The sequence below is a fragment of the Coffea eugenioides genome, chromosome 4 (assembly GCF_003713205.1).
Source record: "Coffea eugenioides isolate CCC68of chromosome 4, Ceug_1.0, whole genome shotgun sequence".
Lineage (NCBI taxonomy): Eukaryota > Viridiplantae > Streptophyta > Magnoliopsida > Gentianales > Rubiaceae > Coffea > Coffea eugenioides.
The window spans coordinates 13,173,538-13,191,900 of NC_040038.1; the positions used below are offsets into that span (position 1 = coordinate 13,173,538).

Sequence of the window (18,363 nt, forward strand, 5' to 3'; positions counted from 1 at the left end):
CAGTGGCCTTTGGATTGGGACCATGAAGTCATTGCCCACTTCTCTAATGAAGTTAGGTAGGCAAACTACAGGAACGATTCTCATTGTTGTAACATCCCCCTAACATATGAGAAGATAGTGGAAAATTGTATGCTTTCCACTACGTCGTGTACCTAGCAAGTTGGCCAAGTTACCAGTTGAAGTCCAAGCAATTTCCCAATATCATCCTACATCCTTTGCTTGTCTTCCCAGTGGAGTCAGTTATTGTACTCCAGGCGTCACGTCACAGTGCCTTTATGATGGCACTAGAACCAGATTTCAGACAACAAAATTATCAAAGCAAGAAATGAAAAATAAAAGGCAACTTTTCGATTGAGCAATAAAGATTTACATATGGCGACCTCCTGATCCAACTGCAATGTAGCAGACTCTGATAAAGCAAAGAGTAGGCCTAAAAGCTAAGTATTGACACTATGAAGGAAATATGCACGGTAACTTTGGGGAAGGATGCTGTTGATAGAAGACTTCTACACCAACCTTAATGACCACACAGCAAACAGAACAATTGCTGCATACTCGAGTTCAAACCAGGCATCAATTTCTGCTACCATGAAGTGAATGACTGCCTGGTTCTTCTTCCCAACAAATATAGGAACATTTACAGCATTAAGTAAAACAAGACTTAGAAGGTTAAATGAACAAGAAAGGATGAGAGCAGTTCTCTTTGTGGATGAGATAGGAGAGAACAGGCAAAAGAAAAGTAGACAAATTTGTTTGTTTGAAACATAGCAGAAAAAGATTCTTTTGTCCTGCTCCAAACCAAACTATCATATTAAGTAGAAAAGATTTGGCGCGCGTATTCATAAAGAAACATCTTTCATGTCAAAGGTACATTATCTTCAAGTGAGTGCTCTGCAGAGGATGCAAGAAAGCTACGTGCTATGCATCTAGTTTCAAGCTCTACACGCTTAATGACAAGAAAAGCAGGTATATTTGTCGCCTTTAGCAGATAAGCGAGCCATGACTTGAAGAATCCTGATGCATCATTTATCCCATGTTATGTCAGCAAATCTTTGAATATTGGCTAGGATTCAGCATCTTAAAAAAGTAAAGAACATGTTTAAGGTCCTCAGCTAATTATATCACACTAGAAAATTCCAACAAATGAACCTCATATATATCTTAGAACCCTAAAAGTAGAAGACAAATCCCATCATCAACTTGCTATATATAAGATTTGAAATACAAATCATGACATAAATTGTTATTTATGAATTACAATAGGATGTGGCTTTTAATCATGGGATACAATTAACAGGTGGTACTAGAGGAGTAACAATCATTCACATCAGGCAAATGTAAAAAAAGAGATGTGAACCATCATACATGCTGTAAGTTATGCTTCTGAAACTGCAAGTACGTATTACCACTATGATCATGCATAACATGCTTCATTATTCACACATAGGTTACACATTGAAAGTCACATAACTAGCTATCAATTACATCAGAGTCATCAGAGTTTAGATTGAAGTTTATTCTACCACTACATGGCACTATATGCTGTGAGTGATATCTGAGTAACTGGTGCTTGCACGGTCTGAAAAGAATAAGAGTTAATTCCGACCACATTTTATTTGCAGCAGTCATGTTCACCATTCGTTCTACAGAGCTTCAATCTGCATTTTCTTTATAAAATATATAAAAGTACTGCAGGCATTCTTTACTGAACCAGATATATTGCAACTTGAGACTGAACCAAAAGAGCAAAAGAATTATAGGTAAACAGACCAAAATTGAATAAATATATCATCATTAACATAGCTTTGCCGACTGCCCAAACATACACGAAAAAGAAAAAAGCAGAACCTGAAAAACATCAAACACGCTTCTCACAAGTTAGCAACAGAAACTCATGTATTGTACCATACGACCTTCTCAGGAGACCTCTCAAGCACCACTTATGACTCTATGAAGACCTTTCAAGAATGACAGGTGACACCAACTCACCAGAATAATAGCTAATATACTAGGTAGAAGAGGAACCAGTACTGCCGTGACCAAGTATAGATGGACGGGGACTGGGTGTTTGCCTTATTTCAAGTCCTTTTCCAGGCATTCTTGGACTTCTTTCTGCCCTTAGCTCATCCACCCGGGGGCTATGTGCCCTATGCAACAATCCCCGCGGGCTGTACACTGTCCTTATGTCTTCTGCTGAAGTTGGAGTTGAACTATTTACCCTTGGGCTAGATGCACGCCGGATCTCACCACGGCTTCTTGTGACAATTTCATCAAGTATTTCGCCGCTGTTAATGTGGGTAGTCCTTGCTTGACCTTCTTGCCCCTAAAAGTATTTGAAAAATAAAAAGAAAATTGAGATGAGATATTGATTTGAATGTCATATGCAAAAGCCAAATCAAGATTTCTGCAAAATTCAATATACAAGCTACAACTATACTATCAGTAAACTATCCCAACTTGATAACAATATCCAGCCGAAAACAGTCAGTAGATAAGAGGATAACAGCAAAAAGGTCCAAATTCTAGAAGCAGCCTTTTTAGATGTATGTTATCGTAGCTTACTTCATAAGATATATTAAAAGGTATTGCAGGGGCTTCCTCATATTCTGCAGCATCTAAGTCCTGTAGATGGGCTCCTTTGAAAAACTTGGGAAGTATATACTGCCGTACGGGGACAAGAAGCATGATTAATAATGGGAAAAGGACACCAGCTATTGGTATCCATGTTAAGCCAAAGCATAAAAGCAAGTAGACTGTTTGAAAGACAGTGAAGCTGGCAATTGTCCTGAAAGGAACTGTCTCAACAAATGTTGCATGATATTTCTCCAGCACCCTGCAAAATAATGGAAAGAAACCTAGTGAACTAAGAAAAAAGAGTGTTTTCCAGTACGTATGGTTTATGACAGTTTGAAGAGTTCAATAAGAAAATATCAAGCTTAGCAAATGAGAAATGTCTCCACCCAGAAGTCAAATTCCTCAGAAATTTGTGCACCAATGTAGTATTACCAGAAGGCTTTACTCCAGAAACACCTTTGCTGATGACAGAATTGACCCTGCTTTTAGAAATAAAAACAAACATACATGCAATCCTCCACCATGTATACAAACACAGACTTACTTATATTTTCTAGTTGGAGCAGTGAAAAGGAGTAATATCCTCTCCCAAAATTGGTTGCCAGGCAAGCTTTCAATTGCCATGAAAGCAAAGTATCCCCAGAGAACCGAAGTGGGAATCTTTTTCAACAGAGGCATAGCAGCAACACAACCACCAGCCATTAAAGCTTGAAGTAGATTGCTGAGACGCTGTTCTTTGACTTCCACGGGTAAAAGATCATCAACATCCTTATCCACATCAAAAACAGTCTCATCAACGGGTGCATCAATATAACCTGTACTTGAGGCTCGTTGAATCGTGGAGTCTTTCAGCTCCTTTAGTCCCTGTAACAGAAAGCCCAACAAGGATAGATGAACTAAGCAAGTGAATATCGTACACCAGCTCTCTGGTACTTAAAACTGAAAAAGCCACTCACCAAAGCTGGTGGAGTTTGGAAGACAAGTGGGGTTTGCATTTCATTGTAAGCTTCTCGCATGCTATCATAGAGCTGGCCAAGGTTTGCATTTCTGCGTATGCTTTTTCGAGCAGTTGATGCGAGTTTATTGCGTAGAAGCTATTTCAAATAGAAAACAAAAAAGAGATGTTATAGTTTATAGATATGCTCTAGCAAGAACATATGTTCTAAAGGAGCAACAATTTTCTCTCTGAAGAAACTCAGCAGTTCGGTTGGCTGGAAAACAACCTACTATGACTAAGAGAAATTAAAGTTAACAAACCTCTAGCACAAAAGTTCTGGTTTTTGCCACGTCTATTTGTTAATTGTCATCAATATCAAATATTTCTTGCCATTCAATCAGGTCTAATAAAGTATCATCCCACCAGTCTACATATTTATAACTCAACCAATGAAATTCTTAGTATTTCCTGGGACCTGTTCATGACATTAACATACAGATGTAACATACAGATGCATTTCCTGTTTTACCTGATGTTTCAGAGTTGCCAAGCTTTTGGTATGCATAGGAGATTGTGGAATGACACCATTGGAAGGAGGGATGCCGATTAGACCACAGACTATGACCTGGTCCAAGGATAGCTTAGAGTCAGAACAAGATGCTAAACCATTGAATTATCATGGACTGAAATTCCAGATTAACAATAATTCAAACCTTCAGAAACAATATAATTCTGGAGTTAGTCACTTACCAAGAAACCCAACAAAAGAAGATCATAGTGGTAGGCAGCAGGCTTCTTTAGATTGAACTCCTTTTGTTGGGCAAGTTGAGATGCCACACTGTGATCAAAATAGTAAAGCACGGCAATCATTGTGGCAGGAATAATTGCTCCAACAATATACAGTGGAGGAACATGCACCATGTCCTGTAAAATATGAACAGAAAAAGTCTCAGATCACAGATACAGATGAAAAAGGGAGAGTAAGGAGCAGAAGGAGGATCTGCTGTAGGACAAAAGAAACTGATAGAAATGCTTATATAACAATATGCATGTTTCTTTCACTGTTTGCTCAAGACAATTAAAAAATAACCTTGATAACTGTCCAATTTGAATATGCACCAGGAGACCATGGATTTGGACTAAAAAGCCGCCTCGGTATTCCTCGTGGAACACTATTTACTGGAATATAGGAAATAGCAGTCCATACAAGCACCATAAATGGAACGCCATAGTCAGCTATGAATCCGCGCAGTGAGCCTTTTAAACCGCGTTCAAGAGCCAGAAATATCAGAAGAAAGAAAGGATATTTGAAAGTACAGGATAGGAAGAAAAATAAATGATTAGAAGGTAAACTCTCGCATTGTACCAACTAAATAATAGAGGCTTAATTGAGGCACCAACTTTTCTTTCTGAACTCAAGTAGTTGAAGCAAAAATCACATACCTGTCCCATACCGCCAGGATCTGGCTTTACGGCTCCTCAATGCAGTAAGCAGTAGTCCAAATGACAGAACCAAAGCAAACATTCCATTTCCAAACCGCCACGAAGGTAGGAGTGCAGTTTGTTTTGGATTTTCTCTTTCTGGCACCCCAAACTCCTCCACAACTCCCTGCATTACTCGATTTATCCTTACATAAGTTAGATCTTGCACATGAGACCTAGCCAAACAAGGACCACCAGAACCACTTTTAAACAGGAAAATCATTCCATGAGTGATAAAGCTGTTGAGAACCAAGATAGGTCTTAAATAGAGAGAGTCATGTCATGTATCAGAAACTGTAGAGAATTTTGTTCCATTAAAAAATACACAATGCAAAACCTGAAAATAGGTCCTCTGTACTCAGAAAAATATGTTATGTGTTAAAAGACTCTAGTTAAAGGTTCCAAAAATTTTACTAGATTTTCAATTTTGCAGAATAATTGTTGTTGTCAGTACTGTTTGGAGGTTGGTTTTAGGGGTTTTCAAGTGGAGGCTCCAAAGGCTTCTGGCGATCAATCAATCGTGTTGTTTTCCTAAAAGCATAGTGAAGATTTGAGTACTAATATACATCTTAATGAAGTCAATCTTAGCAGGCTTCATTGGAGAAACCCCGGTACAAAAGTTTGCTGTGATAATAAAATTCAGGACCCAGGTGGTGTTTTTCACAAAATATAAGACTCTTGGGGTGTGGAGCCCTTCTTTTGAAAGAAGAATGGAAAATATATGAAAGGTTAAAGATTGAATTTTAGCTCACCCGAATAGCCTGCTGCATGAAGAGCATTGCAATTAGAAGGCCAAACAATTCACCAGCCAAGCGTGTAAATCTATTTATGATAGAGCAAGCACCCAAAATGGCCAGCAAGAAAAGCAAAAGGGCTGTCCACACGCATACCCTGAACATAAAAGTAAAGGAAAATCTTAATGACCACCACTAGATGCATAAGTTAGCTCCTTCTAGTGTTCAGAAGTTACCATCCAGTCCAGGCTAAGAAGAGCTTCTGTCCCAAATCCTTTCGATCTTTTGCAAAGTCGAACATAAACGTGTACATCAAAACAGTTGGCTCAGCTACACCAAGTATCAGGAGTGGTTGTCCACCAACGATTGAGTGGACCACTCCACAAAGTGCCGTTGATGCAAGAGTTTGAACTGCAGTTAAGGTTCCATCTGCAACAAATGAAACAGGGATGACACCTCTGAGACAATAACCCCCCAACACCACAAAACAAGATTACCGCCAGAACTGCTTTTCCAGAATTTAAACTTTCAAAAGGAGAAAAGAAATGAGAATATTATCCATACTGGTATTCCTTTCCAATTGCTCCCCGAAAGATATAACTGGAATAGCTGATGCAAAAAATATATATGTAGTTGGAGCAAGGATCCTTCAAAAGAATAGAAATTGATAGTTAAGCTTTACACAATCAAATGAAGTGAAACGCCATTAAATGTTTCACTAAGTTTTCACAGGATAATTTAGTCAAGCTGATAGTAAGAGCATTAAAGCCAAAAAAAATATTTATTGACCAGGAATTTACAAGCACGGTACAAGTCATCCATACTACCAACATTTAGCTATAGAAGGCATCACATACCTTATGCCTGCGCGAATTCCACCCTTCCAGTCTTGCTTGTAGCAAAGAAGCCTTCCTTTAAGATCATTCTTGATTCCACGGAAAGGAACAAATGTTTCTTCCATGATAACTCGATAAGTATGCAAATCAGCAGGTTTATTTATTTACTTTTTCTTTTCTTCACAAAGGGATAATCCAAGAGACACTGAACTTTGGACTCGAGAGGCTAATGTCACCACAGCTTTATTTATATAGAACAGGAAAGCAAAAGTTTGGGCAGGAAGACAATAGCTATTTGTCTATTTGATCATTTGTCTATTTGATCATCAATGTTCAAACTAATCATGTTTTCAGGTATACTTGACCTTCATTGAGGTTCATGATAAACAGCCAATGTTGAGGGACTTTACATCCTACCTAACTTACAAAGAATGGAGTTCTGTTAACTGATTTAAAGAAGAAAAGAATTGGTTACTCTATCAATACTAAGGCAGATAGAATTCCTAATCTAACTAGCCAATATTCTCTGGACAATTTTGAATTCCAGTAACATTCAACACAAGTCTAGCGAAACGGAATCCCCATTGAGCACAGATCAAGGCTTACTAACGATATAGACAGACTCTCTCCATCTTCTGAGATCTCAACTATGATTGACTTTTATAAAGCTCAGATCCATCAACTTAACACCTTTGTTACATATTAATCCAGAAAGTCCTCCTTTTCATTGAACTAATCAAAGATACAATAGGATAACAAAAACAACAACAAAATCTTGCTGATGCCTATGTTCAGTTACATGGTCAGAACAACTTAAGCTGCAAGACTTGGTCTTTAACTTATCTAAAGAGTTTTTAGTACTCTAGAATTGACAACAAAAATTTAGCGAAAACCCATTTCTTTAAGCTGAAATTGACTAGTTTAAAGCACTTCCAAGCCAATGAGCATTCCAAAGATCACAGGCTGAACCTTAATAATCTCAAAGAGTTAACGTGAATCCATGATTCAAAATCGAAAAATGATGATACTAGATCAATTTAGACCAAATGGGCATTACTTGAACAGACAAAACCACCAAAAGGAACACACTTTCTGAATCACATTATATACTAGAAGACCCCTTTTGGAGAAAATAAAAAAGAAAGACAATTGAAGTTCAAGAAAGATGGAACTTAATATTGAAATCTGCAGGTTACAACAAGAGATGATGAGACAAAGAAAAGGACAAATTCCAATGTACCAAGAAAGGCAAATGAAGATAGCATGAAAGAGAGAGAGAAAGAGAGCGTTGGAAGGGAAGAACTTCACAGGGAACTAACTAACTCTTGATGAAGTAAGAAGCAAGATTGGTGTGAGGGAAAGATAGTGAGTGGTGAGTGAGCATAAATAATTCTTTCTGCTGTCAATAAGAAACAAACAGAGAAATAATTGATGGACAAGAAAACAGTTAAAATTTTAGAAGAAAGAAAGTGCAATGTAGTAGCATATATAAATAATGTGAGGTGATTGGCAACTTGGTTAACAAACTTTCTACTGTCAAAGACTTTACCTGAAACAGAGAGAAGCGAGAGGAAAGGGATGATGCAAGAGCGAAACAGAAAGGGGCCATGTCAAAAGAAAGCAGGGTGTGGAAAGGACAACAATCTTCTCGAAATGATGCAAACATCCCCACAACTTTCTGAGTATTTTTTTTTTTAGTATAATTCTTTTCAGCAAGTACTATAAATTATAAAAGGGCTGCATACTTTTGTGTATAAACTTGTATTTTCAGAACTAGCTAGAAAGGAGGAAGGGTTTGAGGAATCTTTGCTTCTTGGTCACTGTGAAACTGGTCAGAAGCGACAATAACACCATCCCTGACTGAAAAATAGTTTGATATTTTTTGGGGAAAGATTAAAAAACATAGGAAAAACAAAAAATGAAGAGGTCTTATGTGACCTATCACATTATAGGAAAATCGTAGCAATTGATGAATCAGATCGAGTCACAACAGCTGATGTTGCTCAGTTTGGTCACTAATTTTATAAATTATTGCTTTTCTTGTATATTTTTGAATAATTTTGATTGTCTGGTAACTCATGATTTACACTTGATTTGATTCGATTTAGAACTCTAATTTTGAGTTTTAATTTCTTTTTGGGAATATGTTTGAATATCCAAATCACATGCGTCAACGCCAATCTGGGCATGGATTTGAAGAAACCCTGGGTCTAGTATCATAGCCTCTTTGGAAGTGGGTGTAAGAGGCTAAAAAAACACTTATATAGAATAATTGGACATTTTGTTTGGGTCCAAATTCAAAATTGAATTGAAATCTTAATTTGGGTGATAAATATCCAACTCGACCAAGTTTTAATTTATGGGATTGTTAACTAAATGTAATAACAAAGGTTTATTATAAGACATACCCGCAAAAAATCATGTTTCTCACTTTGCTCCTCTCATTTTCTAATTGAAATGATTTGCCTCTTAAAACTTTTCAGTTTTTTTTCATAATATACTACAATCAACCTAACAAATTTCAAATCAAACCCAACTTTGTGATTTTAAAGCCACTGTTTGCATGAAATTAACATATATGCCCTCATGCAAAGTAATAATTGAAGGATATTAGTGCAATCTTCTAGGTACAGAAGTGAAAAAAGACTAATATAACCTCTGAATTGAAAACTTTGGTTAGTGAACAAAAATGCCCAAGTGTACATTTCATTACCCAAAATGACAACTTTTAATTTGATCTTAAGCATATTTCTCCTTTTATAAAGGATATAAACTAGTCGAGTAGAGCCAAGTTTGGGATTAATGCAATCAAGTTCAACTTAATTTTATAAGGCTCAAACACAAATTCAAACTCGATCAAGTTAGAATTCAAGTTTAAGCGTAATGGAGCTCATGTTTGATTCTAAATAAGCTCAAATTTTAAAAATTAATATAATATCTTTTTAAATGGTTAAAATTGATATTTCACTCTAATAAGTATAATTACAAAGACATATGTTTTATAAGGCTCAATGAGCTTTGAGTCGAGTATTATTAGACTTGAACTCATCTTGAAAACTCACTTGAGTTGCTCGATCTTGCTCAAGTTGAGTGTCCATGAATAGGCTCATTTGGTCACTTTTCTTGAAATTTATGTACTTGATAGGGAAAAATCATAGTCAATTTTTGTTTGCTTGGTAAATCGTATCACACCGGAAAAGAATGGTAAAGTTTTAGATGTGGATTGACCCACTTTCATATTAGAGGGGCAGAGTTTATAATATTTATCTTGAAGAGAGTATTCTGCAAGCAACCCTATAGAAAAATCCATTATTTTTCGTGTGATGTTTTCAAATGTGCACCACACTTTTGTATGGGATTCTAAGAGTTTGTCAATTAAAATTGAGAGAAGCAATAGGAGAGTATATACAGAAAAGGAAGCTTATAGCTATTCTTATCAAAAGGGGTAGAGTTAGATAGTTAAAGAACATATTTCAGAAAGTTTTTTTATCCCATTGTAATCGTGGGGTTTATTCGATAAAATTGAAGTTTAAACTCTAAAATTTGAAGAAGGTTGACTACGTGCTGCATCAAGTTTATAGATTCTAGTGCTAAATAAAATATACACAATTTAGCATCAATTAAATAATTAAGTAGATGAGATTTTTGTTATCAAACACCACAAGATTAGTAAATGTCTGAATTACTTCAGTTTCAGCACTTTTTTGGCCGATTAAACAAGCCCTAAGTAAGATCATTAATGAGTAGTATTTGATAGAAAACTTTGATTAAGAATGAAAAGAAGAGAGGAGAAAATATCCGGCCCTTCTTGTGTTTCGTTTGAGACCTTTGCGGAGGGAAAAAAGAGAAAATTTTATTTCTATACGATTTCAAGTATTTAGTATCAGAATATGATATTTACTTTGGAGGATTAAATTGACATTGCAAGAAAATTCTTTTATCTCTGTTTATTCACGTATTTGTAGAGAAAACTTCATTACAGTACTTTGACACTTTTTTATTATGTGATATTTGTGAGATTAAAAGGTGATAGAAAAGATAAAATGAAAAATATATTTATGATGTAAGAAAAAAAATGTTCTGAGTAATCGAATATCCAAACACACTCTTTTCAATATCCAAAATAATCGTCTCCTTTTCATCTTTTGGTTTTCTCCCCACTAAAGCTACCAAACAATTATAAAACCTCAAGATAGTAATTGACGTCCAATAGTTGTTAGATTAATGCATAATAATTCATGGTCGAAATTGTCAAACTCTATTTGAAAGATTAGACAGGCTAAGACCGGCCATTTTAAGCCAACCACAAAATTTCTCGCACCAATTACAAATTCCAAAAAAGAAAACAACATTTTGCCTTTTTTTTTTCTTTTTTTTTTCGGTTGCCTACTTAAACTCGTAATTCTTACAGTTGACATCTAAAGCATTAAATTCGGCCCAAATTTACCACATCCCCCTCATATTTGTGTAAAATTACCCCTGAACTTTGTTATGGATAATAATAATTTGTTTTACATATCTACCAAATAATATCTAAATAACTTCCCCATTGATTGATTTTTACACATTTCTGACCTAATATTGTTGAGTTATGTGAATAATTCAAGCTCATTCTTAATCCTTATGCCACACTAGTTGCATGAACCGAGATCGCAAATTTAATCGAAATTCTAATTTTAGATAACAATTAGTAATAAATTGGAAATGAAGAAAAAAAGAAAATAAATTTTGTTAAGATGACAACGAGGTTTGCCTTAACCCAGCAGGCAGTCTATAGTAAATTTTACTTTATAATTCATCCCATAATTTGGAGTTTTTGGCTAAAATAATCTACTTTCAAAAAAATAATCCCAAAGTAATGCTCTTTCAGTTTTTATTCCCTTATTAATCTAGTTAGTGCCATGTAGACTCCCCATCACAGGAAAAAAGTCATTTGTAAATCTTTTGTTTATACATTACATGGTTTTTCTTTATTTAGTGCCTCAAGGACTTTCTGTAAGCAAATTAAAAAAGGAAAGTGGATCCATAATTATTGCTCCAAATTGCAATGATTTTGCCGAAAGAACCTTTTTTTTTTTGGCTGCCATTATTCCTCTCTAGCTTTATTCTTGATTATTATATCACAATTTCCTTTCTTTCTTTTTTTTATTACTTGCAATTTTATATATGGTAGTCTCCTAACTTTGTAAATTTTAAGAAGTTTGCAAAAATTCAAATTTGCATTAATCTAAGTAAACTTCTTGTCAGTTGGTATAGGTGCTTCATCAGTTAAGTTTTAAAAACTCAAGTCAAATCAAGAAAGCGACTAAACATTGCTTGGATGGCAAATTGTGTACATTATACAAAATTCAATAGGTCAAATCTTTGGTTTTCTTTTTTGTTTTTTCTTCTGGTAAACAAAATTTAAAAGTAGATGATAGCCCCCACGTGAATGGGCTGGTGGTTGGCGCCTCCTCCTCGGGACCGTTAGGTCCTGGGGTCGAACCTCCGCAGCAACATCAGTTCGCCGTGCATTTAACGTGCTAGATCTGGTTGGGGCGCTGGACCGGGCCGGAGTGGGGATTAGTCGGGCCGCCTTTACGGACTTGACCCGGACACCCCACTCCGTCGACAAAAAAAAAAAAAAAAAAAAGATGATACTTCCTAGCTATTTCATGGACCGTATACTTAAAGCTTATTAATATAGATTACTTGGTAATATTTATTAGGAGCCTAATAATTACATTGTTTATATACATAGCATAATCAAACATTTCTTTTGTCTTCTCTCGGACCCTTTCTCCTAGGAAGGCCGGCCGGGGTCTCTCTCCTCGTAATTTCTTTCTTCTTGTTTTATTCAAATAACACTCCTTTAGTTTTTTCTTAGTGAGAATATTCTCTCTCTTAGGATTTTCTGGCGAGAATTTTATCCCTATTAAATTCTTTTAATAGGGTTTTTTCTTATATATTGTCTTCTAGAGTTTTTTTGTCAGAGTTTTTGTTTTATTGTTTGTTACTTTTCTTATTAAATCTAAGATTTCTTATTTTCCTTCTGTCACATCTAGAAATTCTTAAATCAATTATGTCAGCTCTAACTTTCTCCTTAGGCCAAATTTGTTTCACGTCACATCTAGCAATTCAAGACATGTACAGAATTGAGTTGCAGCGATTCATTTGATTAGAGGAAATGCTAGGGTTTTATGTCACAACCTTTTTATTTTTCAGATCTATTTTTTTTAATTTCAGATCTAATGTATTTGTTGGATTGCAGACCTGTCATTTCTGCTGCTTGTTAATTTGATGTACAAGAGTACCAACTACATTTGTTATACAATTTTGACATATAATTTCGATCTTAATACATAATACATTGCAGGACACAAAATTTTCTTGTTTAATTGTATTTTGGGTTATGATGTTCTATTCTATCTTTTTCCTCATATGAAATAGAAGATTGAGAATCGCAAAAAAAAAAAAAAAAAAAAGGTTTGATCTCATAAATTTTTAATTTGAGTTAAACATTGGATATTTGCTGGCCAAATACCTCAGAAGACTCAAAAGAGCATGACTTCCCCAGTCAGATACGGATCTCTCATCAGAGCTGGCATATTCAACTGGGATTTCATTGGAGACAAACCAAGCTGGACTTGATTTGACTTTAGATCCCATCAAAGACAAAACTACTGACCTAATCTATCCCTATTAAACTTGTTACGTTTGAAGTACGTCCACCTTAATTTAGATAAAAAAGCACTACCGCCAAGAAGATTAACTTAAGTTATCCTTGTTAAATTGCGTATTAAGGTTAAACTCGTAAGTTTAAAAGACGTCATATGATCAAGCAAAAGAAAAGTCTCCAAATATCCAAAAATTAAAAGACAAAATATTATAATCAAAGACACAGCATTTTATTAATAGAGGATCTTGGTATATCTTTATGATTCGTATTTCTGAGAGAAAGTTGCATTGGACTAGCTGGAGTTGCATGTTCTACTTTAAACTACCATAATTATTAGTTAAAATAATAATCTTAGAGTACAAATTAGACAATTAGCTAATAATTTGCTGTAATTATTATATTAGTGTGAGTTTTGGGAGTTGATTTAGAGCTTTGTTATACAGAGTGTTCTTTTGGAGCACATAGAATGTGGTTTAATTACGAAACATCCCTAGAAGTATTTACATTTCTCAAAGTTCCCTCTTATTTGTCCAATTGGATTGGCAGGCGCCTTAAACTTGTCAATTTTTTCAACGTGACATAATTAACCTAGCAACTCCTAATTGAACATTTTCCTCATGTGAGGTGCACATATTGCAAGGAAATGAGAAGTATTACTTCTATGAAATCATAATAACAATAATTATTTTGGCTATTTCTTATGTGAAATCGAATTACATTTCATATAAGTTCGTAGTTACTTGTTTTATTTTTTCTAAGCCCTTCTAGTCTAATATATTGCTTATGGGATTAAATAATGTTCAACTAAAAAAGATAGGAAATATCATTCATTTTCAACGGTAAAATTGTGTTTAGTTGTGTATATGGCACGAACCCTGGAATAATGACCTGTTACGGTCGGAGTTCCAAAGTTTTGCTACGAAATGTTTGTGGTAATTTGATAAGAATTAGGAATAGAGATAGTAAACAAAATTATACCTATGCATTGGATGCTATTTGATAATAATTATGTTGACATAATAATACCAAGTTCCTTGAACTTTGTTGCTTTCCATTTCAATTTTAAGTTTTTTAAGTCAATATTCGGTATTTTAATTTTTTAGGGTATCGAATATTTATCTCATAGTTTCTTGTCTAATTATTTATTATTCACCAAATATTGTTGGTTAAATATATAGAGTGGTTTTTTTTTTTTTTTTGTATTCAATCAAAAAGAGTAAGGAAAAAAATTAAGAGACTAGTGGCAGTCTTGGTTGTTGTAAGGAAAATTTCAAAATGAAAGCAAGATGTGCTCCACGTTTATGTTGTTAATAACAAACTGTACATACATGTATATATATATATATATAAGTGTGTGTATATATGCGTGTGCGTATGTGTATATATATATATATATATATGTATGTATATATAAATGTACATAAATGTAGACCTAGAATTAGTTTGTTCAATTCTCAAGAAATCCGCATAAGTAGACCAAATTGTGCGATTCCATACATTCAACTATCCAAGTCTTCTTTTGACCAACCAAAAAAAAAAAAGGACTACTATCCAAGCCTTGCTTGAGGTATCATCCCACTAGTTATCCTAGTCTAGTCTTATGATAAGTTAGTATTAGTCCCATTACACATGAATTGTTTTATTTGCATGATCGGTGCTGCAGAAAATCATGTGACATTGAATTTGGCATGCTATAAAACCAGAGAACAAAACCTAGGAAAAACAATTTTAATGCTAGAAAAAAAAAAAGAAAAAGAAAAAGAACACACACACTCACACACGCAATCTAGGGGTAAAATTCTTTGACATTGCATTTGGAATGTCCGAAATATTCCCTTTAACAAGCAGACTGTTATCCTTTAAGACGAGGAATAATAAAACTAAAAAGTCAACATTAACATCTTGTTTCCGCCTGTATCTGACTACAGAAAAAAAAAATTATTATTAACCATAGCCTATAATTAAAGATAAACTAATATCAATCATGTAAGCCCTGCTGATCAACAAATACCATTGGGCAGACTACACCGGCCAGCTAAAAGGAGAAAATAAAGTTTCATTAGTTAATATATATAGCAGCCGATCTCAATAGCTGGATTGTCGTTTTATATTTGCATGGAAAGTGTCACGTCTTGAACTGATTAAATGCATCGTTGACATTACCTTTATAGTAGAATTTCTTCTTAGGCTGTCATGTGAATACAAGTTACTCATTCATTTTTTGCTGTCATTAGTTGTTATTGGTGTGTTTGTTGTACAGATATTAAGTACATGTTTAAGTACTTGATCGAGGTTTTTATTTTGGTACATTAAGGGACTTTTTTTCATAGTTTAGTATGTGTCATCAAATGAAAGATAAATGCTCCATTCCCCTATTCCCTCCCTACCCCCGCTGGTCGGGATACCAGAGGAGAGTTCAACTCCCTGACCACTATCCCTCACGACCAGTAATTAAGACATATAACCAATATATAATGCACGATAAACAAATTAAATAGAGAGAAAATCCATATTTGGCGATAATTTTAGAGTTTTAGTACTTGGCCAGAAAAATGGAATTGAGCCTATGGTTAACATTATGAAGTTTTCATTCACCACTCCTTGAATTCTATAAACTTTAGCTGCAAAAATTTTATTTTTTCATGAAAAAAGAGTAACACCGAATTCATTGCTTCTCGTATATATGCCCTTAAAGAAGAACAAATAGCAGATCCAAATAATAATATACTTTGCCTCTTGGGAGAGTCCTGCAAGTCGCATATATATATAGGAATAAAAGGTAAGATCAATCTCAGTTTTAGTACATGAGGTGACTATTTGAAAAACATAATATGATTTCGGTATTGCATTTTCTCTTACTTTCCCATGTGAAGGCCAAAAATAAAGTATATTAAATAGAACATGTAAGAAAATGACTTCACTCGATGCATTATGAACTAAAGTCTTCAAGATTGATCATTTGATCCCAACTACCCTTTATTTAATTGCTAAAATTAAAGTCTATGCAATTTAATATACCATAATTGGGACAACTGAAGTGAGTGACAGATAACGGTTGCATTCTTTTTTCCTTTTGTTTTGTTTGTATTGAAAATCAAGAATGAAGTAGTTAGGCTGATGCCATCCTCCATGCTTAATAGCTAATATTGCAAATTGTTTGACTTTAATTTTTCCCACATCCAACCCAAAAAAAAAAAAAAAAAGTAACAAGAAAAAAAAGGTCTTGCACGCACTTACCTTTATAAATGAATATAAAAAAGATTGTCTTTACATATATACTCTGTCAAGTGTCGCCTAGCCAGATCCTTAATTCCTTTCTGCTGCAAGATATGAATGCTAGCTAGTAGTTTTTTTAAACTAGTCTTTTGAATAAATTCTTTCCTTTTGCAGCATATTGGTGGGATATCTAAGAATTGCAAAATGAACATGTTATAGAAACTTCATGATCTTGGCCCAAATAATTAATGACGAAGTTCAAATTTAAATTGAAATTAAGCGGCATATATCTATATCTGTTAATTTATATATATACTGTCAGTGTACATAAAATTTATTTAATAATTAAACCTTAATCTCTCAGATGTTACATGCTAATGTACTGAAATCTATAATGAAATTTCATGTGTAAAATTTGAAGACATGAAGTACATGTGTAATCACAACTAGTAAAAAAAAGCAAAAATTAACTAATTGAGGTAAAAAGTCCAACCACTTTCAAGATATGTTTGCCTTTTTTCTTTAACCAATTATCATCTCTTACACTATTCCTACAGTCCCACTTCTACTTTAACCTTACTTTAACCTATTTAAGGGTGGATCTAAGATATGTTTGCCAGTACAAGAAAATGAGCAAATCTTTATGCATGCATATTCTATATTCATATTCTACATTCCGATTGCTCACTGAGGTCAGTTTGCCAAAGAGGAACCTAGTAAACTTCCACTAAGACAAATTTACAGTTATCTTCATAAAGTGTCTTATATTCTATGGTAGCAATCTACTTCTTTCTTAATATCTTGCAGTTATTTAAAATTTCCCGATCTACGCATCAGTGGAATAATTTTTTAATGTATCGGTGGTTTTTTCGAATGCCAACACACACACAAACCTAACTCTTGATCACAACTTTTGGCTGCTATTGGTTTTTTTTATTGAGTAGATCATGATGGACCTAAAATTCGAAGATAAAAAGCTCTGCCTAGAACAACAGAAAGAATCGGTTCTTGGATTTTGGGTGCACAATGTTGTTGTGTCATTCTAGTTTCCAAAAAGTGGCAACTAATGACTTACGCAACCACTATTAGCTACTAGGCTTTTACAGTTGGATACATGCACTTATATGTATCCTATCAATTGGATGATTCAAATGGTTATCTAATCGAAAGAGGAAATGAAATGTAACGTCATCTGCTATTCTAAGAGGAAAAAAAAAACTAACCTCATCTGTACACCAAAGCTAGAGTACATGAACCACAAATTCAGGTCACTTAGAAGTTAGAAGACACATTTTATCGTACCCAAAAAAAGAAAAAAAAAACCACATTTTTATAGTGAACATGTAGGCTTATGTCTTTCCAAACTTATCCCAAATTATTATTATAACAGGAATTGAGCCTTTACTTCTCATTTTTACGTGCTACAATGGAAAATCATACACCAGATTGCCTTACTAATATAGATAGGAAGGCTCGTCTTTTTTTTTTTTTATATAGAAAGGATAATTTCATTCTATATAAAACTGCACTAATGACAAAAAAAAAATCAAATGAAAGATGACACAAATGCATACAGATTTGAAAATTAATAAATACAACATATCTGAATAATCAATACAAATAAATAGACAACATTGAAGACATTGAAATTCTAGCGTATCTTCTATCCAGATGAATGATTATAACTCCGTATATCCGTGCATATCTTTTAACAGTCAAATGTGACTTAGAATTGGTTCAAATTTAAAGAGAAATTCAAATATGACAATAATAACGCAAAAAATTGTAGATATGAGAAACTAAATATATAAAATCTCAAATTTCATTGAAAAATGACAATAACTAAAAAAATTCTCACAAGAAAAAGTCTAGAAGAGAATAAAATTCTCATTAGAATATTTAAGAGAGAAGAAACCATTACAAAGA

General features: G+C 34.2%; 1 protein-coding gene across 1 annotated transcript; it reads right to left on the bottom strand.

Annotated features, from left to right (window-relative positions):
- Positions 1-1,701: 1,701 nt before the first annotated feature.
- On the bottom strand, positions 1,702-7,971 carry LOC113768606 (probable boron transporter 2). Its single transcript, XM_027313033.1, has 12 exons — positions 6,585-7,971; positions 6,292-6,374; positions 5,964-6,156; positions 5,746-5,884; positions 4,955-5,120; positions 4,602-4,768; positions 4,262-4,435; positions 4,041-4,136; positions 3,531-3,668; positions 3,119-3,438; positions 2,563-2,833; positions 1,702-2,323 (listed from the first exon to the last, which is right to left on the bottom strand). The coding sequence occupies exons 1-12, from the start codon at positions 6,686-6,688 to the stop codon at positions 2,009-2,011; spliced, it is 2,166 nt and encodes a 721-aa protein (XP_027168834.1). The 5' UTR covers positions 6,689-7,971; the 3' UTR covers positions 1,702-2,008.
- Positions 7,972-18,363: the final 10,392 nt, after the last annotated feature.